The 25,162-nt window shown below is 36.3% G+C and overlaps 1 protein-coding gene across 7 annotated transcripts; it reads right to left on the reverse strand.

Annotated features, from left to right (window-relative positions):
• Positions 1-772: 772 nt before the first annotated feature.
• Positions 773-24,853, reverse strand: Fra (neogenin protein frazzled). Of its 7 annotated transcripts, XR_011446911.1 has the most exons (28): positions 24,445-24,853; positions 11,617-11,782; positions 11,373-11,512; positions 11,042-11,209; positions 10,829-10,951; positions 10,571-10,736; positions 10,359-10,486; positions 10,115-10,274; positions 9,883-9,998; positions 9,218-9,632; positions 8,982-9,129; positions 8,773-8,901; positions 8,484-8,690; positions 8,047-8,356; positions 7,803-7,961; positions 7,503-7,708; positions 7,224-7,379; positions 6,992-7,154; positions 6,723-6,917; positions 6,441-6,479; positions 6,132-6,261; positions 5,803-6,035; positions 5,393-5,497; positions 4,992-5,203; positions 4,682-4,892; positions 4,478-4,617; positions 4,177-4,338; positions 773-3,000 (listed from the first exon to the last, which is right to left on the reverse strand). XR_011446911.1 is itself a non-coding variant. In XM_070295464.1 (27 exons), the coding sequence occupies exons 1-27, from the start codon at positions 24,503-24,505 to the stop codon at positions 4,240-4,242; spliced, it is 4,245 nt and encodes a 1,414-aa protein (XP_070151565.1). In that variant the 5' UTR covers positions 24,506-24,853; the 3' UTR covers positions 773-4,239. The 7 variants fall into 7 exon arrangements, 6 of the variants coding, with proteins under 6 accessions (XP_070151565.1, XP_070151562.1, XP_070151561.1 ...); XM_070295464.1 differs by having other exon boundaries at positions 773-4,338; positions 9,218-9,392; XM_070295461.1 differs by having other exon boundaries at positions 773-4,338; positions 4,992-5,197.
• Positions 24,854-25,162: the final 309 nt, after the last annotated feature.

Here is a 25,162-nt window from a genome sequence, read left to right on the forward strand (position 1 = left end):
AGTAGGAATTTTTTCTCAAATTTTCCTGTACAATTATATATAGTATATAAAGATATCTTGATATCTACATCTACATCTTTATATGTCTATGGTTAAGTTTGGAACATATTCGAAACTCTCTCGTACAAAAATAAATTTTTGTCTTGTGCGATATCAAGGTATTTCAGGAGTAATAATTAATATCCATGGAATATATTTTTTAATTAAGCAATTATAATATAAACTTTTTTAATAGATAATCGAGATAATTAATATACATAATCTATAATAAATAAACCAGCATTGCTTTTATATTTAAAATTACTTTTTCAAAAATTATTTCCGAAAATCTTTACACACAATCGATTACTTTTATATCGTGAGATTATCGAAATACATATACATAATTTTTATTATAAAGTTTTTCACCAGCTACTGTTCTTTTATTTTAATAAACATATGTAGAATAAAAATATTGCGTACTTTGTATTTCACTCGCTTTCTTACTTTATCATGAGAGAAATATAATGGGACAGCAGTGAGAAAGAAAAAATTTAATGTACAGTAAAATAGCTGCTTTAGAAAAAGAGAGAGAAACCTGAAGAAATTTAAAAGTAAAAAAAATTTGACTTTAATATACGAATATCCATTTTTATTCGTATTTACATGCAAGATGTACGCGAAATTTGTAAAGAACATAAAATTGTTTATTGAATATCAAGTTTTACAAATATTATCACACACTTGTTATGAATGTTTTCGTCTCAGGGCAGGCTTCCTTATACCTCTCGTATGTTGTACAAATATAAGATTTATATTTATATTCAATGTATATATAAATACTCGATCATCTTGTATAAAGTGGCGATGTGTGTTTCTTTTATATTATGTACATCGATAAGCCGATCGCGTCCTTAATCGCAATTATTCCCCCGTCGTCAATCTTATATAAATGCTAATACTAGATAATTTATTTACTTGCTAGTTCATAAATGCGGATGATCGATTCGTTGATGAGTAATGAGAATAAGAAATGCATTAGCGCGATGTGACACGATCGAATGCAAGCCAGCCTCTAACGTTTCGTATTTTTTTCGTTTGTCTCCAGAAAATTCAGCGTGTATATAAAAAAAAAAAAAAACAATAAATAATATTCATTTTATATAGATAAATATCTGTTAAGTATATATATGTATATATATATACGTAACTATGCTAATTATACTTTTGTGGTAAATTATTTTCACAGGCCCTCCGCATAGGCCTTTGTCTTTCAATCAAAAAGTATCTGTCGCTTTTTTCAACAAAGCAGTAGATACAACTTTCATATATATATGCTTAATGTACAAGATGTTCTCTTTATCGGTATAGTTTACATATTCTTCTCGCAATTGTGAAAGCTTGTGCATAGCTTAAAATCAGCATAAAAACAATATCATAGTGTAAAACATAGCTTATCTGAGAATGTATCGCACATTCACAAATAACATTATTTTTGTAATTAATTTACAACTTATGACAAATGAAAATGTAACGCTATTCTTGACGAACAGAGCCTTAGTTGAATGCACGTGAAATCTGCAATATTCTCATCAAGCTAAGTCAACAATGAAAAAACTTATTTGCTATTTGTATAAATTGTATTGGGCGACATTATCACCGACACAAGTAACACGTAATACTCTGAATTATGATACAAGATTGTTTCGGTTCTGTTTGAAAAATTTTAATCTGCAAATATCCATGTTATAAGTTTGGCAGCATTTATATAAAGAGAGTATCATCTGTTACTTTGCAGCGTTTCTGAAAAGATTGTGCTACATCGAAATTGATACCATGCAAATTATTTTTTTACACAAAATTCAAATATACATTTAAAAATGATAGAGCTGACATATTAATTAATTATGATTTCAAAAGTGATCCTAGATGACTTAAACACTATTTATAATACTTTTGTAACTTTTTAACTTAATGTATATTCGTTTCCAATATTCAATTTTGTCTTCATGAGCAAAAGTATAAAATAAACTTCATTCATATTACTTACATTCTATTAACTTGCATTAACCCTGCGTCTATTAAAACGCCCTTAATTATACAACTTTTGTACAATATGTCGAATGCTATGAAAATATAAAATGTTCCAAAAACAGTCGAGTACAATTTAAAAAATTCTACAAGCATTATTAGTTCGCAATATAATGACGATTGTTATATTTATTAATTGGAGTTGAATATACTCCCTTCTCTTATTTATGTTTTGCTGGATTAAAAATGTTTAGCATTGGAAGGAAATGTATGTACGTATGTACTTTGACGGATATGTGCATTAATGTGAATTGGCAGTAAGTAGTTTATATAAAATGTGTTTGGTGATATAAATATATGAATATATATATATATATATATATATATATATATATATATATATATATCGACGATTTCCGATGTCAGTAAAGATTGAGCATTTGTGCGTTAAGTTTATAAAAAAAATTTTTCCTAAAAGAAATATGTTCCTGATTGCGGTATCTAGATAAGTAAAATATAAATTCATACAAAGTATATGTGTATCCCAATAAAAATATTTGCTTATACAACTTTTTATCGATAATACTTTAACTCGCAAGAGAGATATTTGGAGTGAATAAAACTTACTCCGTTTTTAAATGGACCATATTTTCGTCGATAGAACAATCTTTATATACTCTACGTTTACAGTAAAATAAATCAACTCTAGAAATAACGATAGATTGGTCCGAAAATATCATGTCACTAAATTCCGCGAATGAATCTTGTACATCTTTCGCGACCAATCTATAAGGAAAATCGATTGTTGATTTGTTATACTAAACATTTTATCGTATAATACCTAATATTCGATTATTTCCGCATTTAACTCTAAAATAATATTTTCCATTGAGATCGTAATACTAGGTGGTTGATTCAACAAAGGGTATACGCACGAAATCTTTCTTCTTTAAATGCGAGCTGCCAAGGATGTTGAGTACAGAGTAAAACCTAACACATAAATCGGATTTAAAAATCCGCACCTGAATGTAATATAAATACAAGTTACAAAAATTTTACAATCCTTAGAGCATAAAACCGAATATTATGCTCGGTATCGAGTGAAAGTTAGCAAATTCACATAAAATATCCCGAAAAATAAAAATAAAAATTTATCTATTGTTGTCGGAGATACATTATAAAATTATCTTTTTTAAAATAAATCTAAAATAGAAATATGTATATTATAAATTTTGTTAAAAATTCTTTCAAAATGTAAAAATGTACAATAAAGCTCATCACAAATGATTTTAATAAATATAAAAATAGAATAAATATTATTTTCTGTCTTTTATCTTAAATCGTATATTACTCGACCGAGCGACTCATGCATATCCCATTTTTTATTAAGCGTATTATTAGCATCGATGTAGAATGCAATTATACAAATATACGAATTACATGAATACGGAATAGCAACGTACGCGAGCTTTTCGCTGGGATTGCAAAGCGTAGAGTATTCTTTTTTTATTTAGGCAAGATTGCTCTCTGATCAATGCATATGAAAGCACAATTAAAGGGTATCGTCTGATTAAACTACCCCAGATTTTCATGCAAATGTCGAAGAAAGACGTCGTAACGTTTCTTATTCACGAATGATTATTATACATCGACTTTCATATACATTGCAGAAAACACATTGGGTTCGATCATGTAATCGTATAATTTATGTTTCGATCTCGGTATATGCGTCTTATAGCACATTCACACGCGATTATCATAAACATCTATAACACAAAATGTTTGTCGAGTTTTTCCGCGGCCGATCGCGGTATTATACTTGCATGCTCGCGTTATCAAAAATACGAAAGAACGCTGACACGCTATCGGAATTATATTGGCAAGTACACAACTTTGAGTTTTCACACTCGAAATAAACAACGCTAGTACCAGAGAGAGGAAACATTAATTATTAGAATGGAATGACTTAATAAAGACCGAATGCTACGTTCCGAATTATATCGTATTCAATCGAGCATTCGGGTCACGCGTTAATTGTGCCGTTCATCGGCGCTAATTAACTATATAACGCTCATCTCGCGTTTATAATGCTGATAATAATCGCGTAAATTGATTACGCGACAGACTCAAATGTGTTAATTAATTTACTACCTCCCAGGTACTAACATTGAGAATATGGCGTTGCAGTCTATCCATCAGTTAAGATGGCACAAGGCTTAGGAACCTGCTTTAGCATTCGAATTCTGATGCTGTTATGGCATTTAGATCTTTCATGAGACCCTCTAGGTTGGCCATTTCCTGATTCAATTCTTCCGTAGAATAGGATGGCTGTAATCACAATTTAACTCGATCATAAAGTAATTGTATGAAATATGTGTCTATAAATATAAAATATCAAATTCAATATTGAAAATTGTACGAGAATCAAGGCATATATTAATATAGCATAGATCTGACAGATTTTTACCTTTAAACGTTCAACTTCTTCCGAAGTATGCGTTGGGTTCGACACGGAAGCTAAACGATTCTTCGCCAATTGCGACGACGAACTTTGCGGTTTTTTGTACGGGCTTCCGGACATTGTTGGCCTCACTGTCACTTGCGATACTGCAATTATGAAAAGAATTATATTAAGCGCACATTCGATTACATTAATAATTAGTATACTAACCACCGTGCTTCTGTTGCGCTGGTGTCGAAGGAGCACTCTGCGGCGGAGGTGCCGGCACACTGAAGCTCTTGAGCGGATGGCCCTGCAGACGTTTGCTATTGTTGCTCTCCATTCCAACGGTATTGTTCATCGGTTGATTATTGTTACCATAATGATTAGGGGCATATTGAGTGCTTCCACTGTATGACTGCCCGCTTGTGCCATATGGTAACTGGAGGGGAGGGGGAGGGGAAAGAAGAGAAATTAGAGAACAGTCCTGCTATACACTACGTTAAATAACAGCTTATATCGCAAATATTCAAAATCTTACTTGACTCTGTAGCGGTTCGTACGAACTAGGTATGTTACAGGAATCCGGGCTGGATTCCGGCGTCGGTTCCAATGTCACGTGCGCGCGATTTAAACTGTATTGCGCGACCGTTCGCGGATAATTTTGTCGCACCGAGGATGTGTCGTTGCACGAGGTATGAATGGTCGGCTGCGACATGCTAGTATTTACAATCGGGGTAGCCGTAGCTATAGCTGCAATAAGTCGAAAACTTTGATACCTACATAAAAATGATGATCGTATTGAATATTATGTGTTTGTGTATATTTGTCTTATTGTGGGAAATAATATTGTACTTTGACTGCTATTGATACAAAAACATATTGTTACATTACCACAAGTACTTGTGCACTATTACGAGTGATGATCTTACTACTACTTACGCTGATGCAAAGGTGCACTGTCAACAGGGAGTGTAATTAGTTTAGGTTTGTGACTTCCACGACTGTGCTGTCTGCTCAGGGTTGAGCACTTCTCGTCAGTGTTACCTAATAGGAAATGAGTAAAAAGCAACCAAATAACAAAACCAAAAAAACTGCAAATGAAATATACAAAATCTCTCTTTTCTCTCTCTCTCTCTCTCTCTTTTAGTGTGCACTGTACTAACTGAAATATTAATTTACAAATAAAATTATTAAAACAATATTCTATAATGTGCGATATAGGAGTTATTCTTGCTTATATAAATAAGATAACTGATAATTTTGTGAAGTGATTCAAATGTTTCTGGTGATGTTTGATTCATGGCAGTGCAGCGCGTAGTATATTCTCCATCAAAATTATATATACTTACCCATATAACTTGGCACATAAGTACGTTTATCCAACGAACTGGAATTCCCGTGTACGTTGTCTTGATTATATTCCAGATTGCCCGATCTAGGTAATGTATTACTAGTGACGCCGCTGGTAGATGGTTCACCATTTAACGATGATTTTTCTAGCGCCTTCAGCTCCATTTGATCGTGATGAATCCATAAATCTGGCGGCTTGATATTCGTTTTTTGATTCGAGTCTTTCATATATCTGTGTGTAAAGATTATAAAAAAATACATTAATAACTTATAATAAATATAAAAGGTATTAATTATTAACATATAGTTTTTTAATCATAATGCATACCCTTTCTTTCGATCTGGTGAGTTTGGATTACGTTTGCAGCATACTACGACCACTACGGATATACCAGTGATAATGACAATCGAAAAACCTACTATGATATAAATCAACAGATTGGAAAGGCCTCGTCCATCTAGAAAAAAAATGAAAATTGTTTGAAATTCAAACGCATAATCTTTTATTCTATTAAAAATGTGCAAAGAAATTCTTTCACACTTGGGATGAATTGTAAGTTCTAATAAAGTAAAGCATGCTTATAAAGGCATGCTATAATTAAAATAAAAATATCAAGTCTCCGGAATGATATCTTACCTCGATCATGCAATTCGTCATAGATATCCATGCCATTGCCTACCAAGTAAGAATAAAAAAAAAAAAAAAACGTAATAATTAACACACTAATTCACGAATGTACAACAAAAGGCAACATAAAGCATATAAAAATAATATGTATATGCAAATAATACTACACATTTATATATATAGTTGGATTAATATATTATTTGAAAGGTCTATATTACACTGTACAACAAAACAATCAAGTTTAACATTTTCAACATCAATGAATAAATGAGTAAAAATCGAAGTATTTACTTTGTGGCGTTTTAAATGAAACCATCGTGGAAAAAGGTCCATAACCCTTAGAATTCCGAGCTTGAATCTTGAAATAATACATAGTATTAGGATGCAGACCCTTTACGATAGCATCCATTTTATCACCAATGACACCTTCGACCTGCCAATCACGATCCCATTTCGTATTGTCGGTAGAATAGATTATAAGATATCCTGCAAATTGATATGATTTAATATATCAATGTATTTTATTTTTTGAACCTTAAAAGGGGAGGAGTATTACCAACCTGTAATCTGTCCATTGGGTTGTTTAGGAGATTGCCATCGCAATAAAACGGAAGTCGGACGGTCTTCCACAGTTTGAATGATTAAATCTCGGGGTGCCGTACTAGGTGCAGCTTCTTGCGTTTGATTTAAAACGACCATACTCCAAGGTGAGCTTCGTTTACCCTGCGGAAATTGTTCTGTAATACATTTACTTTTCTCAACTGTTAGATGCTGTGCTCAACTATTTTTTACCTTGACCAGTTTAACTGTAAACTCATACTGTGTGTTAGGTTTTAAATCATGAATCATACAATTGAGATCTGTGGCATTATAATATTTGTATCTTGGACTGCTACTGTGATGATAGGATGTATAACGCACCACGTAATACCGATTATCGGTGACATACTAAAAATAAATGTCTGCTACAGATATTTCTGCTTAACCTTTCGCGCGTCATTTTATGAGGTTTTATAAAATAACAATAATAATGCGATAATATATATATGTGTATGTATGACGTAAACGTACTTGACTTTTCGATAAAGTCGTATCGGTCCAATATAGCACAACGGTAGTAGCCGAGAGCACGATAGCTTTAAGGCCAACAGGTGGTATTAAAGGCACTGCGGATTCGGATACAAAACGTTCGGGAGTTCTTACATTTGCATACGCTGGTTGACCGTCGCCAACATTATTCGTTGCTCTTAAAGATATTACGTATTCCGTTGTTGGTTCTAAGATTATAAAAGAAGAAAACGGTGAAGTTACAAAATTAGAGGTTTTTATCAGTTTATATAAAAAATGAAACAATTTATCGTAATGTTTTACCAATAGGTTTGATTGCGTAAGATCGTTGCTTTCCATCGAGAACTTGTATCTCGACATCGGGGTAACCTTTACCCCAACCTAATTTATACTTCCTCACTTTTATGCTTTGGTCTTTCGGAGGATGCCACGATACCAGTATAGAATCTGCCATAGCATTCGCTGTAACAACATATGTATACAAACATTTTATAACAAATTTAATAATTAAAATGTCATTTTACGTTTCACACACAGATCTATATACCTCTTAGATTACTAGGTGCATTGGGTACTTTCGTTTCGTCCAAATCGTTCTCGTATGTCTCTATCTTTGTCCATTCCGTCCAAGGCCCAGTTCCATTGACGTTGAAGGCACATATGCGAACTTGATACACAACGTGCTTCTCGAGTCCATTGAGCACATACAAACGTTGATTTCCTTCAGTTGTCACCGTAATCGGGGGCCGTCGATCTCCGGATCGGGAATCGTGCGGATATCTGCGATAACGGATTTTGTAACCCGTAATAATCCCGTTCTGTCCTTCGAGTGGAGGTTCCCATCTTACGATAATACTCTAATAAAAACAAAAAACAAAAAAAAAAAAAAAAAAAACATTTAAATAGAAGATAAGAGGCAAAATTTTTTAAATGTATTCATTTACTCTTGTTCGATTTAAAAATTGTTCCAAATGGTATAAATACCGTTGAACTAGCTGCTTCTAAAGTAACATTATGCGGTGGTTGCGTGGGTTGTGAGCTGTGAGTTCGAATTACGATATCCTTACTAAACGCGCCCGGGCCATTTTCGTTGACCGCTTGAACTCTAATACTGTATTCCGTATAAGGCACAAGATCTACCAATTCATACGTTGTACTAGTAGTTTCACGCGTTATTTCTTCACCGTCGCCCTAAGAATACGATAAGATTGAATCGCTATCTATGTTAATATACAACAGTAAAATCTCTACTATTCGCAATAAAATTATATACCTCCATAAATGTAATAATATATTTAGATATTCGACCATTAATAACTTGTGGTTCTTCCCATGATAAGGTAATACTCATGCTACTCGTTGCATGACCTTCTAAATTCAGCGGAGGTCCAGGAACATTGGCCTAAGAGATTACACAAGATGTTACAAACGAGATCGTAAACATAATAATATTCAAAAAATACCGCAAAAAATACTGCTAACCTCTATTGACGTTGTAACTTGTAATACTTCGCTAGGGGCACTAATACCTCGAGCGGTTTGCGCAATTACATGGAATTGATACGTCATACTAGGTTGTAAACCACGTATCATAGCTTCCAGTTTTTGTTGCGTGTTGACAACTCTCTCTCTATACAGATTAATGAAGATTAATCGTTATTATTATTATTATTATTATTTTATACTTATACAATATATACACTTTGTTTATTTCTCACCTCATGGCCCCTTCTTGTTTATAATGTATAAAATAATTGAGAGTGTCACTGTTGATATTTTCTGGCTCTTGCCAACGTAGCGTAATAAACCTTGGAGTAACGATGACTAGGCTCAGGTTCCTTGGCGGAGAAGGTATCCCACCTCCGTCAAACGCCTCCAGAGTATCCGTATCATCTATAAAACGGGAGTCTGGGTCGTAAAGGGAGTTGGGATACTTAACCGAGCCCGGGAGAAGATCCGCGGGATCGTCGGAGGGACTTATAGAAAGCGGGGGATTCGGTGTGAGTGATGACAACGTGTGTCCTAGGAGAGTACTTGGATGTTGCCACGTCTTATTATACAACTGTCGGTGTAGTAACAACTTTTTCTTAGGAACTGTCTTGGGAGTCGTTATTCTGTGGGAATTCATTCTCTCTGCGCAATATTAACACGCAGAACAGTTAATCGGCAAGGAATACGCGAGAAGGGAAAAAATAAATAAAGATAAAATTAAAATTTCAAATAGAAATAAATGTAAAAATAGAGAAATACAATGAAATAAATGTACATAAAAAAATCGATATAAAAAAATAAAACTAAAAAAATTTCGCGTAAAAAAATATTTGTTGACCGATTAATGAAACGATGTGTGTATGCCTTTTAGAGATTTCATGGTAAAACTCACTGGGCTGGTTAATTGTGAGACGCGCTGAAGCTTGAACACTACCAGCAGGATTCACTCCTATGCACTGGAAAATTCCCGCATCTATAGGTAATAATCCATTGATTCTCAAATTATATCTGGAAACGGAAAAATTGAAAAGTTTTATTATTATTATTTTTTTTTTTTTTATTAAAATCTTGAGATTTCACAAATCTTTTAAAATAATATAAAAATATTTCCTATATATACACACCCATTGATAATTTGCCAATATGCGCTCAACGTAATGCGCTCACCATTCTTCAACCAAGTGATTTTCGGTTCCGGTTTCCCATAGATCTCACATTCGAATTCTAAATCTTGATTTTCACTCGCCACTTTATCCTCGGGCTTTTTTATAAACTTCGGCGAAACTGAAGATTGAATTAAGCGTAAAATTTATATATATATGCGACAAGTTACATGTTAAAATATTATGCGTCCCGCAAGTTATGCACCTTGTATAATTAATTCAGCGACTGCATCCAAAGATTCAACCTCATTTTCTGCACGACATTGATATAAGCCATGGTCTAATTCTCTGACATTTGTGATGATGAGACTAGAAGCAGCGACTTTGCGATATCTTGAAGAAAATACATCTCTCGTAAATACACGCACATTATATTCAGATTTATATATCGTTGATATTCAAACTTATGTAATATACCTAGAATCAAATGACGGTGTCAAATCGAGGGCGGCGCCGTCTTTAAGCCAAAGAATTGTCGGTTTCGGATAACCGTTGGCAGCGCATTCAAGAGTCACATCAGATCCTTCGACAGCTATTTGTTGCAAAGGCTGTGCGATAAATACCGGAGCGCTAGATCCTTCGTCTGTAGCATCGAATAAAAATTCATGATAAATTTAATGCTGTCTCGTCAAACGTGTTTAATTCTATCGCCTATTGCTTGATAACAAAACTTACCAATGTCGCTAGATAATAATCCTAATTGTGCTTTGTTGCTCAATCTATATTGGCCGTAACCACTAGCGTTACATCTGTACGATCCAACGTCGGAATACTGAACATTTTCAATTTCCAACGCGCCTGTAAAGATAAATTATATCGATAATGATTAATTTATTTACATTAGCAAATATCTCAATTAAAAAGAATAAAGATGCCTATATGCCATACCTGACGGCAGGATTGTCATTCGGTTTTTATCAAGCGCTAACGGATGTTCGTCCTTTAACCACTGTATCTTTAACAAACTGGAGGAAGCGGGTAGAGCACAATTTAAATATGCAATTTGTCCTGCATAAATCATAGTATCTTGAGGTTCTCTTTCGAAGCCGGGCAGGCCTTTAAAAAAAATCAATGTTACGCGCATGTTTCATTACATAAACATATCGCAACATATTCTAGGCAAAAGTATGAATATATCCTCTTTCAGAGGATAGGACATATTCAAGCATATGTATATATATTACATATAATGCTGAGAAATTTGAATGTAGATACTAACTTGCTAGTTTGATTGTAGCTGTCCGCGAGACAATAGCTCCGATATTATCTATGGAAGCTAAGCATTGATAACTTCCGGTTAACTCTGCACTACCGGCATATACGCTATTTATGTACAATGATCCGTTTGCTAGCTGTGATCTACAAAATCATAAAATCAAAACATTTTTTCAGACACTTGAACGGGACAATACATGGAGGGACATTAATCTCCCTCCTATAGAGATGCGTGTCACGCGTATTACCGATAACTGTCTCCGATAAATGTGATCGGCTGCCCATCGTCCGTGCGCCAATGTATATTTGGTGTTCCAAAGGCGCTCCTCGCCACGCAGTCCAGCCTCGCGGGACCACCATGTTCCACCACCACATTCTGCGGCTCGATAGTGAAGTCCAAACCACCTGCGCTGACTGCAAACAGTGAAACAGAGAAAGGAGAAAAAAATAATGACGAAAGAAACAATATTCGATTATATCTCCAATAAAACGTGTCGTACAACGGGAATCTCTGCTGTCTCTTTACAATGCCCGAATTCAATTTGTCAAGTAAAAGCGATCGCACGCTTCCGGATAAGAATCGTGACGATAGGGGCTTCCCAGTCTGTTTACGAAGGGGATGTTTAACGATCACACCCGATACACCGATTAGAAGCAGCGCGTTATTGCAATATCAAATTTCGGCCCCGTAGCGTCTTTCGTGACCCATTCGTGCACAACGCGCGTTAGTTGGGGGGTGTAGATGTTAAAAGGGGCGGAGGAGAAAGAGCCGGACTCATCGAGTGAATAGAAGAGAAAATCGGTTGCGGAGGAAGAGAAAGAGGCGATCCGAACAAAGGGTCGTCCACCCCATATATAGGGGCGTCCCAGCTTGCTTGCCTGCTTGGCGAGACGCCCAAATGCCGGAATTTTCTCTCTTTGTTTCTGTTCTCTCTTCTCCATGTGTCCCTTAGCGCGATCGCACTATCGTGATACGAGACGATTTAATGTCGCGTACGCGATTCGACCGCGATGGAAAAAGAGAGACAAAGAGAAATGAGGAGAAAGAAAAGAAAGTGTTCGTTTGCGGGACATTTTTATGGACGACGAGGCGAGAGATCGTTCAGAGACGATTTCTTGCTGTCTGGGATGCTGCGACAATAATATTTTTGATACTTTTCGGCAATACAATACTGGCTTTTAAAACGAAGATATATAATATCCGAATAATAATGAATATGCAAATGTAGTGTGTCTTATCTTTAAAACATGTTTGTATAAAATTATATCATCGTGATATTTTATTATTGTACGTATCGATTTTTCATATTGCTCAGAAAATCCATATATGAGATAGTTTGATAAGTTTGAGTTTAATTTTTTACTTATTATTACTAAATTATTTTCTAAATATAATACATGATTATATATGAGAATTGATTTTTTTTTTTTTTTTTTTTTTTTTTTTTTTTTTTATAGATTGTAATATAATACAGCCAAGGCTTTTATGTAACAAACATTAAGAATTATAAATTTTAATCCAATTGAAAAACAAATCTGAAATGTCTCCTACTCGGAAATATTTAGAATGAGCAGAATGCAATTTAATTTTTTTATTACAATCTAAAAAGGAGCTCTAGAGAAAAGAGAGAAGACAAAGATTTTATTTATTATATATCGTGCTTCTCTAAATCGCCTCGAACGGTGCGTAAGAAACTGGAATTCTATATCGGCAACCATCTATCATGTGGATTTTTCTATACGCGCAATACATGTACGACATTATTCCGGCATTCTGTATTAATCGCGGAACGCTGAAAGGCACTCGTAACCTTCGATCTTTACAAAAACGTTCAAGTATTAGGTCTTGGCTTCTTCGAAAGAAAGCTTCTCTAAGCGTTGCTTTTTCTTTCTTCCTCAGCAATACCTTATAAAATCGTATTGCGCGTCCGGAGAATGCTCCACGCTCTGAGAATATTTCTATGAGCGGTGCCGACGTCATCGAGAAACGGAATGCAGATGCATCATCATTTTTATCTGCAATTCAGTAGACTCAAGGTCGAGGTTAAGCGTTTGAAACAGCGTTAGTTTCATCTCGTTGCAATCTCGGGGAATAGCGTGAGAAATTCCATTTTATCCGCGTTATCCGCGAAATTTCCGATTAAATGGTCTCGATTCTGCAAATACAATATATCGATTAAATCGAGCCGTTGTACTACTTCGTTATCGGGCACTAATGGGCACTTTGGTCGATCAATCGAAACGTTGGGAAACGTTTATTCTCATCTAACGAATGCTGAAGAGATGATAATTTTAAGATAATGAATTATTATTCTAAGAAAAATGGGAGAGGAAAGCTCGGTAAACACGTTCAAATAGAAATAATGGGTCGAATTATCGATTATAACGGTACGTAATTACGTGATCGAGTAATCGATAATAATCTCCGATTAACGTAGCGTCGATTATCGATGCCTAACATCGATTAAGCGGGGCGCACTTTTCAAAAAATTGAGAGCCAAGCCTGCGAGATATAATTTCGATATAATTTCGAAGAATTTTTATTTAACGTGTTAATCGGGAGCGCGTAAAAGTAACATTTATTTTTATAATTCACGCGATTATCAAGTCTTAAAAAATGTTGCTCTTTTTTTCCGCTATAACTGTATAATCGAATTCTATTGTATTATGAACAGAATTCCGCCACGCACTCGATTCTCCATCAAAAGCCACCAATGACGAGAGTTATCGGATTATAGCTCCCAATTGGCGAACATTTTCCCATAACCGCAGGCATCGAGAATGGAGCACTCTGAGATTCTAACGATTGAGAGTCACTGACGACGGTTATTGGGTTACAGTTTCACGCTCACGGTGGTCTGTCACCTTCGAGAGCGCGCGAGAGCACAAGCGTGAAGAGAGAGAGAGAGAGAGAGAGAGAGAGAGAGAGAGAGAGAGAAAGAGAGAGAGAGAGAGAGAAAGAGAGAGAGTAAGGGGGAACGAGATGATCTCCGGTAGATCGACGATGGTCCGATCCTACAAACGCAATTTCCATCGTGTCGACAAGGAAATTAGAGGAAAAATCAAATTTTCAACGCATGTTTCATCGGCGTGCCATACTTTTGTCCTCGATTATTGTTCCAATTATATCGCAGTAGCACTAATCGCGTTCCAGCGAGCGTAAAGACGCGATTAAGTATTATAAAATGTTAAGATAAATGACCCAAAGAATTGAATAATTACAAGCACGCATACACTATTATAAATGGATGTATTAGGTGTACAACTTTGCTTCCGCCGTTTTCCTATAGGTGGCTTTAGCGGTAAGTAGTGGTCGAAATAAATAGATCGTAGACGTCATACGATAAACTTGGGCATCTGTCAACATAATCCCATAGAAACATTAGTCGATTTGTGTCCGCATCATAAAGTTATTCTCGATTTAAAATGTCAGTTTACGAGCCAAATTCTCGTCATTTGCGGGAGGTTTTAATTTTCTGCTTCAATATGAAGAGATCTGCGGTTGAGGCTCATCTAATACTCTCAAATACTTATGGTGAAGCCGCTATTAGTGAAAGAACGTGTCGCGAGTGGTTTCAACGCTTCGAGAACGGTGATTTTCACGTCGAAGACCGGCATAGCGGTGGAAGAGAGAAGGTTTTCGAAGATGCAGAATTGGAGGCATTACTTAACGAAGACTCGAGTCAAAGTCAAAAAGAATTGGCACGATCATTGGGAGTGGACAATACTTTGAATCATAAATGTATAACCAGTTTTTTACAATAAAGCCTCGAATTTCGGGAAAAAAAAACGGCGGAAGCAAAGTTGTACACCTAATATATAAAATCGTGTGTAAAATACATGTAACTTTATTTTATTTTATACGGAATAAATAGATTTTCACATATAAAGATATAAAGATTCTTTGCCGCGGACGCGATAGCGTCTAATACTCATTAGAAAGTAAAATTAGAAATTGCATTGCCAATACTAATCAAATTCCGTCATCTATCATTAGCTACCTTACCAGATAGAAGATCAACGGAGATAATTGTGACAGCGAGGTGACTGTGACAATGCAATAATCCGATGATAAATTTAATGGTTGCAATGTGGTACATTGTTCCCTAAAGATACATTTTTTTTTTCTTCTGCCTCTTCTCTCTTTTTCTGAATTTTATCAATTTACGTTATTATATCGGTTAAAAAACCCGCTATTTTATAATCTATTTTTTCAACTCGATATTATTTCGTTCAATTAAATGAAGTTAATATTACTGCATTTGTCTCTGTCATTCGCGGCACATTTACATATGTGGCTTCCGTTTATATATCATATATATATATATGCAAAATAAATTAAAAACATTCACTGGTTTAAGAAATAAATTTCAAACATATAGTAATTTTCTAACACAGAAATATTAAGTAACAGGAATATAAGGAGCAATCACAACATAGGCCAAGACGCGTCCGTTCCTTAAGATTCCTTAAAATCGTAATATCGTTATCTTATTTACATTTTAATTTGTATATTAAAACAAAAAAAAAATTTTTTTTTTCTATATAGTCTTGGTAAATAAAATATACATTCTATTCCTTTGTATTCCATTTCACTCTCTCACGATCCCCGTGCACTTTCCAAGTTCATGGACTCTACCTCTACATCGTTCCTAGCGACTTGCACTTCGTCAAGATGCAAGACGGCTTTTCCCAGAACGAGAAAAGAAAGAGGGAAGATCGGGAGAGGGAGAGAGAAAGAGGAAGAAAAGAGAAGAAAGGTATTCGGCGCCGCGACGCTTGCGTCCCGCGCTCGAAAGGAAAATAAACCATTCGGCACGTTGTACCGTTTGATTTACGAGTACAAGCGAGAACCTACCGCATGGGATACCGAAATAGAGAGACCGGGAGAACTATTACAGGGTCTGTGTGTTATCGTATATATACGAGAGTATAAAATCTATCATATGCGACCACTGGCACTTTGCGCCGGAGGTGCGGCGCAAACACCACGTGTACCACGCGATCATAAACTACGAGTTTAAAGTTGTCGATATAACGTGTAACAAGATATAAGGAAAGAAATTAATAGCGACAAAGATGTGCGTTGGTTTTATATAAAAAAAAAAAAAAAAAAAAAAAAAACCCACACACACACACACACACACACGACACTTTTTTTCATAAAATTGCAATACTCGATCGTTTTCATCTCCCGTATTTTCGATTACCGTTAAAATACATCACGCGTGTAACATTTTCTATCAATTTGAAATAATATAGGTGGAAGCTATCGCAGACGAGCCTATATACGTATCGGATGATTTCGCGCTTGACAAGATTCGTTATCAGCTTTAAATGTTTGTTTCGTCGGAAAAATAGCATCTAGCGTGTAATTGACACGGTCGGCTGGTAGCAAGATATCAGCGAGATAGAATATAGCCGTGACTTTTCACGTCTCTGCAGATTTTCCCTCTAAGCGAGTTTTCTTTTCGATGACACGTACAGATATTAGGTGTACAACTTTGCTTCCTCCGTTTTCCTATAGATGGTTTTAGCGGCAAGTAGTGGTCGAAATAAATAGATCGTAGACGTCATGCCATAAACTTGGGCATCTGTCAATATAACCCCATGGAAACATTAGTCGATTTGTGTCCGCATCATAAAGTTATTCTCGATTGAAAATGTCAGTTTACGAGCCAAATTCTCGTCATTTGCGGGAGGTTTTAATTTTCTGCTTCAATATGAAGAAATCTGCGGCTGAGGCTCATCGAATGCTCTCAAATACTTATGGTGAAGCCGCTATTAGTGAAAGAACGTGTCGCGAGTGGTTTCAACGCTTCGAGAACGGTGATTTTCACGTCGAAGACCGGCATAGCGGTGGAAGAGAGAAGGTTTTCGAAGATGCAGAATTGGAGGCATTACTTAACGAAGACTCGAGTCAAAGTCAAAAAGAATTGGCACGATCATTGGGAGTGAACAATACTTTGAATCATAAATGTATAACCAGTTTTTTACAATAAAGTCTCGAATTTCGGAAAAAAAAACGGCGGAAGCAAAGTTGTACACCTAATAGTATTGTCATCTTCTTACGCAACGAATAAACGTTAACATTAGAAAAATATAAAAGAAGATATATTTCATGAAGAAAATGTTATACATATAAACATCGTTGATAATTGTTTATAAAGAAGCAGATAATATCGAGAAAGTAAACTATTTAACTAATTATAAAATAATTTCTAATGTAAATACGTATTTATACAATCAAAGCAAGATAACGGATTGAAGAAAAGACGAAAAAAAGAAAAAGATATCGAGGTTCGTATACAGGAATTCGAGTTCTCCTCGCGTTTGGGATGCGCACGCGTTTGCCATTTTTTTTTACGCAACGATAAATCTCTGAGATTCTTTCGCCACGAGGATTAATATGTACGCGAGACGACGGGCGCCGCGCAAAGGAAGAGAATGTTGAAAAAGTCCGGTAAAAGTACTCGACATGTGACGAACAGACCGTGAAGGAAGGCAAGGTACGCGGCGCGCGCGAGCCATCAGGCGTCTACGGGGTGTCTCGTAAATATTGATAAATACGCGAGGATGACGGAGGGATGTCCCCTACGCGACGCAAAAATCTATTGTTAACCTAACGACACCGACCCCCCCCCCTCCCCCCACAGAAGAAGACGGACAAACGTTCCCCGATCAGACTGTTCTTGAGATCGATAAGCGAGTATTTCTTTTCGCATCGGTCATTTCCGGTTTTAAACGTTACTTTACGTCCAAGGAAGAGCTTGACGGAGGTTCCCGTGGACGATTCGTATAACGTTTTCGAGCGAGGCAACTTTGACCGTTCTGAGAGCGATTAATGACGTCATAAACTCTGTCTTGGATTATTTGGAACTCCGACTAGGAGTATTTGGATTATTAGATTGATCAATGAAATGCTACGAGTAAGGCTTTGATTGATTGAACAAAGCGAATAATCTTGTGCTTTAAAGTGAAAATAGCGTCAAACGACACGTACTTTATATATATATTTTTTTATTAATATATTATTTATATTAATTAGATTCAAAATTCATTCTCGGTCAAACATATATGTTCATGGAAAATCGGGCTTAATCGCTTTCGGAGCGATCAAACCCGCTTCGCTTGAAAATGCTAATAGTATATTCCGAAGATGTATTTTCCGCGAAAGAGTCATCGCACATTCTTCGAGGAAATGCGCAATAAAGTTTACGAGTTTTCGAATTTTACTCGGAAAGCGATAGATCGAGTATATGTAACGTAAGATTGAATATAAATTTACAGAGAGATTACTATCTTCCGGATTGCATAAACTGTTTTTCTCAAACAAGTTTAGATTTTATATAATGATCGATATATAATAATAGTAATGATAATACAACTCGCAGCATAAATTATATAACGTTAACTGTAAAAGAGGCGTTTCGCAAATCCATCCCTGATCTGCGAAACGCGCAATGCGTCAAGCTAGCGCGGTTTCACGTGCGTAAATACACGCGCGAGATTCTGGTTTGTGCGTGGGCGTTGGGGCGAGCCGTTGTCATTACGACATCGCACACGCGTGTCCACTACACGGACATGTGTCCCATATATAGACTAATTCGTACACTATGGTTCAAAAGAATTGAATTTTTTTACAACATTCGAATGTTACATTTTTCTTCGAAACGTAAAAATGTTTGGTTCGCGATAAAATTTATTTATCGCGGCAAACACTCGTCTACGATTATCTATTTCGAATAAGCTACGAGAGAAATAGAGACGCGATGACAATAGACTTTTGTTTCGCGAGCACACAGTCGTTGACACGCAGAGAAAAAGGTTTCTTTAAATTTAATATATATCTATTTGTTTGACATACATTTCTTTCATTACAAAAACATAATTTTGTACGAGACATTATTTTGTCGAATAAAAAATTTTATGGTTTCGTTGCGTTAAACTATATTGTTTGACGGAAAAATAACTGTTATTTGGAACAATATAATTTATTCGCTTACCGTTGTACAGGGTGTCCCATTTTAAAGGACCCACTCAAAAATACTTTATTATAGTGTTTTGGAAAGCTCTCGATGTCAGCTACAAGAATACTAAATAAAAAATGGGGGTTTCCATTTAAGATTTTAAAGTTGACCTTTACATGACTTTCAAATGATTTTCCAAGATCAAATCATTGTCACCATCTTATGGCCCCCTTGAAGCCACACAACTTTTGTTTGAAACATTTTTCGATTTAATTCAGTGTTTCTGAGATATTTGAGTGGGTCATTTAAAATGGGACACCCTGTACGTCACTATACTCGTATTCAAGTTTCTGTTATAAGAGTATATGAATAAGGCTTGCAAAACGCGGTTAATAACATTTAACGACTATTTCTATCAGTTTTATTTCTCATACGATCTCTATAGAAGAGAATTCAGAAAATGAAAAACTGATTTTTGGAAAATCGGATAGATTAATTTTATTCGGATAGAAATTAGTTTTTCTATACGCTACGATCCTAAGATGCTTCAAAGATTTGATTAGAAAGATATGCAGTAACGTGTCATTTGACTTTATCTAACTTGTTTTAAGATTTATCTAAATTGTTAAAAGCGATATAATGAATCTTTTTTAAATAAAAGAAGAATATTGTTCGAAGGGATAATATAATTGTTTAAGTTGAAGAAAAAATGAGATTCATTCGAAAAATATTTTATTTAAAATAAATAAATATATTATTTGAAAATCAAACAATCATATTTGTTACTTCGAACATCAGTATGGTTGGGATTCATTTCAAGCATTATATATTTCTTCGGTTACGACAAAATTTATTAAATCCAAAGAGACTTCTTCTCTCTGCGCAGGTAGAATCGTAACCCTATAGTGCCGGGATCTTTATATATCAGACCCGACAGAGAAAGGACGAGCGTAAAAAGGGATCGGGCATTGGCACTATTGTGTACCATTTTAGTTTATGATGTTCTATTTGTACAGTTCTCATAATTATTCCGCGGTATGCTACACGTCGGCAGGACAAGTTCTCGCACGGCGGGGATAACAGGTTTATTTGAACAACGAGCAGTCTGCCGAGAGAAACCCCTCCCCCCTCTCTCTCTCTCTCTCTCTCTCTCTCTCTCTCTCTCTCTCTCTCATTGTTGGAAATTTCACCAACTCGATCAACCGGAAAAGGGTCTTTACGCTGGGCATACGAGCATCAATGAAGCAGAATAGCGTTAAACAATGCGAAGAATAATATTTGGATATTTTAAAGAAGCATTGAGAGAAAATAATAATATGGTTTCGACACTTCGTGGAATCGGATAATTTTGAAACATTAATAACAAAATGGATAATATTAGCATGGAAAAAATTATATATCGAAATTTAATAAAAATACTTGACGTAGAATAACGCCGTTTCACAAATTATTTTACAAATGTCTTGCGTGTCTCTCTAAAATATACGATTCCGCAAGAAACTGGCTCGTAAAGAGTCTCGTAATGGATAGGATACGAGGACACGAGCAAAAAACGGCAATAAGTATTACAAGTATCGCGTATAATTCAACATTTAACACGGCGACCGCAAGCGTGCAGATTCGAGCGGAATAATTCGCGAAATGCGCGGGCTTTCACCGATACTTACCGCCGCAATCGAACGAGCGAAACAATCCCAAACGCGTACGGAAAATCGAACAAAGCCAACAGGCGTAAGGAAATATCGTTCCCCGTATATAGAACGGAATGTGTATTTTCGCGTGTCGAATTTCGTAAGCGCGAGCAATCCGTCCGGTGCTTCGTCGTAAGAGCGAATTTCCAAGCATTTCTAAAAGCGACACCCGTCATTGTCTTTTTACATAGGCGACATAGGTAAATTCTTAAATCGTCCTTGTTTTAGCGATTCGGACAATAATCATAGAACGCATCTGCAAATAGAACTGTGAACTGTTTATTTTACAGGGTGTCTCTCTCTATTCAAATTTTGTAAAAAAATCTCCCGATTTTTTACAAAAGATATTTTTGTTCAAGATTTCAAATAATACGCACCCTGCTATTTAATAGACTATTTGATTCTCGCGAACGTATATAAGAAAAATAATAATAATCGCGCTATATATATAAATCCCTTTATCGAGTTTACTTTAGCGATTCGAAATATATTACCTCGATAGCGACGTGTGCGTTTTAGATTGAAAATAACGACAAGCGACGGTGATGCAAAATTACATTGTGCAGATAGAGCGGACCAAACTGAGTCGAAAAGTCCTCTATCATTTTTTTTTATAACGCTTAATAAAGGAGTTATTATCGAGTAAAGTCTGGCCAATCAGCGCCAACCTTTAACCAGGCGCACGTCGGTGAGTCGCGCGCGTGCGCTGTCGCATACTATCAGGCGTGCGGCTCACCGACGTGCGTCCGGCTAGAGATCGGCGCTGATTGGCCAGACTTTACTCGATAATAACTCCTTTATTAAGCGTTATAAAAAAAAAATGATAGAGAACTTTTCGACTCAGTTTGGTCCGCTCTATCTGCACACGAGTATTGTCCCAAATGATCTGGGACACCCTGTATATCCGCGGAGATAGGCATCGCGGAGGAACGGTCAAGAGTTTGGATGTTTACCGAGCACGATTCACGAGCGCGATAAAACCGCACGGTTTTCGGCCCGTATATAAGCCGGAATGTTCCGCTCTGTTCTCCATCGCCGCCGTAAAATCTCCTCGATGAATCCTTAAACACGGGACGACCAGGCGCGAACTCGCAACAATAAAGACCCTATCGTCTTCGTTCCGACAACGTCAATTTATATCGCCATCGCGAAAGGCACACTGTATTGCTCCCGCTAGTATATTGTATATTAAAATCCAGTGTAATATAAACACGACGATACGATATATTGAAGGATGCGCACACTGCGCAGGATCGCTTTGATTAATCGAGTCTTAATTAGTCCCGTGAGATCACTGTGATCCTGCTCATTCCGAATGCAATGTAAGATTATGCGGTTTAAAATTGAATTAATTTGGTAAAATAAAATTAAGAAATGGAGAGAAAAGATATATAAATATATTATACGATAATATAATATATATATATATATATATATATATACAATATATGTACGAAGACTTGGTAAAAATATTATTTTCTAATCTAGCGATCTAGATTTAGTTACGATAAACGAGATCTCATGATTAATTATGCTACATAAATTAAGTTGTAATTTTCCACCTACGTACATCGTGGACAAAAATAAGAATACATTTTTTACGGAGGAAAAGATCAAGCTACGTCAAAAATTGATAAATCTAATATATTTCAAGATTCATGAACTTGACATTGTGCGCAAACACGCAAAGCACTTTTAGCCTTTTAAAATAAAATTAATAATTAATTTTTGACAGCTGATTCGTCTCAAAGAGAGAGAGAGAGAGAGAGAGAGAGAGAGAGAGAGAGAGAGAGAGAGAGAGTGTTCTTAAAAATGGAAATACAGTAATATTCGCGTTCTAAAATTTATTTAATTTCGTTTTACTCAATTTAACTTTATAATTACTACAAAAAAATATAAAAATTCATTCGACAGGCTGATTATTCCCCCGCGATTCGAATCGCAATGGGAAATACATTCCAAAAGAAGTCAACCCCGTGCTCTCGTCGGCGTAATCTTCTCTCTCGCCGGCCGCCCACCCCTCTGCCCCCCCCCCTCTCTTTCTCCTCTTTTTCTCCCTTGCATCAATAATAGTCACCCGATGGGCAGGGTCTCTCAACTCGACTTCCTTCGTACACACAAACGACCGGATTATGCAAATTTGCCCAGTTGATATCCACACACGCACAAATAGATAAAAGCGATGTAGATCGCTTTTCTAATCAATACTCGATAAATTTAATTCTCGAAAATGCCCCGCGAGATATGATCTGGCAATGATATACAATACTCGATTTTTAAAGATGATTACATTACCGTCACTGCTTACATTAGCGGTGTCACATGCCGACATGTGATTATACGTACGTCTAACTAACGAGTGCGAAATATTATGTAATTTTTGCAAGCAAGACAGGATGAAAAAAAAAAAAAAACCGACGAGTAAGAATGATCGCAAATCTCAGACGAAGATATAAAGAAGAAGAATCTTTACAGGATAAATTTGAATTATTTTATAGGTAATCTAAATAAACAGAATATGCGTTTTTGCGGATATTTACGACGTTATTAAAAGCGATTCGAAAATCGGCGTAAAAAAAAAAAAAGTTTTGATTCACGCACGCATACACTCTACTTGATTTTTTTATTCAGTATCGAATCTCGTTGAATGGAAATGTCACCAACTCTCGTTTCATTTCGCTATCCCGATTAAATTGGACGGGACTCGGCAATTGTATCTTCCGTCTCGATCTTCCGCACTTTAGTTCCGCGATCGGCAAGAATTTCGTTTCGTCTCAATTGCATCTAAAAGAAAGTCAGTATGCACATGAAAGAGTAATAAAAGCAACAAGGAGAAATTAAAATACGAAAACTGAAATGTACAAAACTATACTTTTATGATTAAAAAGAATGATAATCGACAAATTAATTTGTACTTTATGTTCGTTCGCGTGTTAATTACCTTCTCTGCATACTTTGTTTCTCTTTCCTCTTTTTTTTTCCACAAGATACGCCTATTTTAATTTTAATATATACAAAGTGCGAGAGAGATGGTGTTACTAAAAACTTCAATATTGATTCTATTCTATTTATTGTTTCAACAGCTATGACATTTCGCTTCCGCAAATTGTCAGTATTGCGTCGCGCGCTCGTTGACAGGTCGAACGCGTTCTCACGGCGGACGACTGGGTCCAGCGACGCGGATGCATTCGCGCGGAAATCTCCCTTAAAGGACCCTAGATAGGCCAGAGTATCGCGAACGATACCAGGACAATGAACGAATGCATTTTTTCAGGCAAACGGCGAGTCTGTAATTCGTGAAATTCTATCGTTTGAATCTCACGAGATCGAATGACGATGGATAGATGGACCTAACAACGGTTAAGATCGCAGGGAAAAAATAGGGATATAAAATTCTCTCTCGAGACGAACTTACCTCGTGCGAGCGCTGTCAACAACAAAGCCAACAAGACGGTAAGAGGACGCGACTCCTCCATTGGATCAGAGCGGGTCTGTCACGCACAGACTCCGACGCGCGTCGCTGAGCGTGAGGCTCTCGGCTCTCTACCAAGAGAGCCTTTCCGAGAGAGAGGGAGAGAGAAAGAGAGATGTCACCGCACACCGCCACCGAGCACGATCACCGGCCGTAGCACACGCGCGCGATGTCCTGCCGAGGAAGCGAACGCATGCCACTCCGCGTCTTGCCGTAGCAACGGGGCCTCTTCACCGTCGTCGAGGCCGATCGCACGACAACCACGACAGATCGACTCTCTCGCCCGCGGCACTCATTTTCGTACGATAAGCTCGTTACGTATCTGATCGTAAAACATGGCTAACACGGACGAGCGATCGGGACTTCGGGACATAGTAATCAGTGATGCCAATCCGAAGAATTGCCGCGCGCATGCGCAATAATTGTGATCGCTCTCGTCGTCTCGCGTGGCGCGTTATTTGAAATTGACAGTTGGGAGTGCAAAATTAATTTTCCATTTCCGATTTCTTACAAGTAAAATGAAGAGAATCGATCGATGAAACAAATTGTTTCATAGTTGTACTTTTTCTGACAGATTTGTCCAAATTTCAAAAGAAAGACAAACGGACTTTATATTCTTATATTTGTGCAATTCTGTTATTATATCTTTCCTCGAAAATGT

This window comes from Polyergus mexicanus, unplaced genomic scaffold, assembly GCF_030449975.1.
Source record: "Polyergus mexicanus isolate NDT 795.1 unplaced genomic scaffold, iyPolMexi1.0 SCAF_5, whole genome shotgun sequence".
Classification (NCBI taxonomy): Eukaryota; Metazoa; Arthropoda; class Insecta; order Hymenoptera; family Formicidae; genus Polyergus; species Polyergus mexicanus.

Bases quoted from the DNA above. Each gene is read 5' to 3' on its own strand.
- Fra (XM_070295460.1), bottom strand. From the start codon at position 24,505: ATGGAGGAGTCGCGTCCTCTTACCGTCTTGTTGGCTTTGTTGTTGACA. The intron at 6,262-6,440 runs GTAAGATATCAT...TTTTTTTTCTAG, and splicing joins TGACGAATTGCATGATCGAG to ATGGACGAGGCCTTTCCAAT. The intron at 4,893-4,991 runs GTAAGATTTTGA...CCTCCCCTCCAG, and splicing joins ACGAACCGCTACAGAGTCAA to TTACCATATGGCACAAGCGG.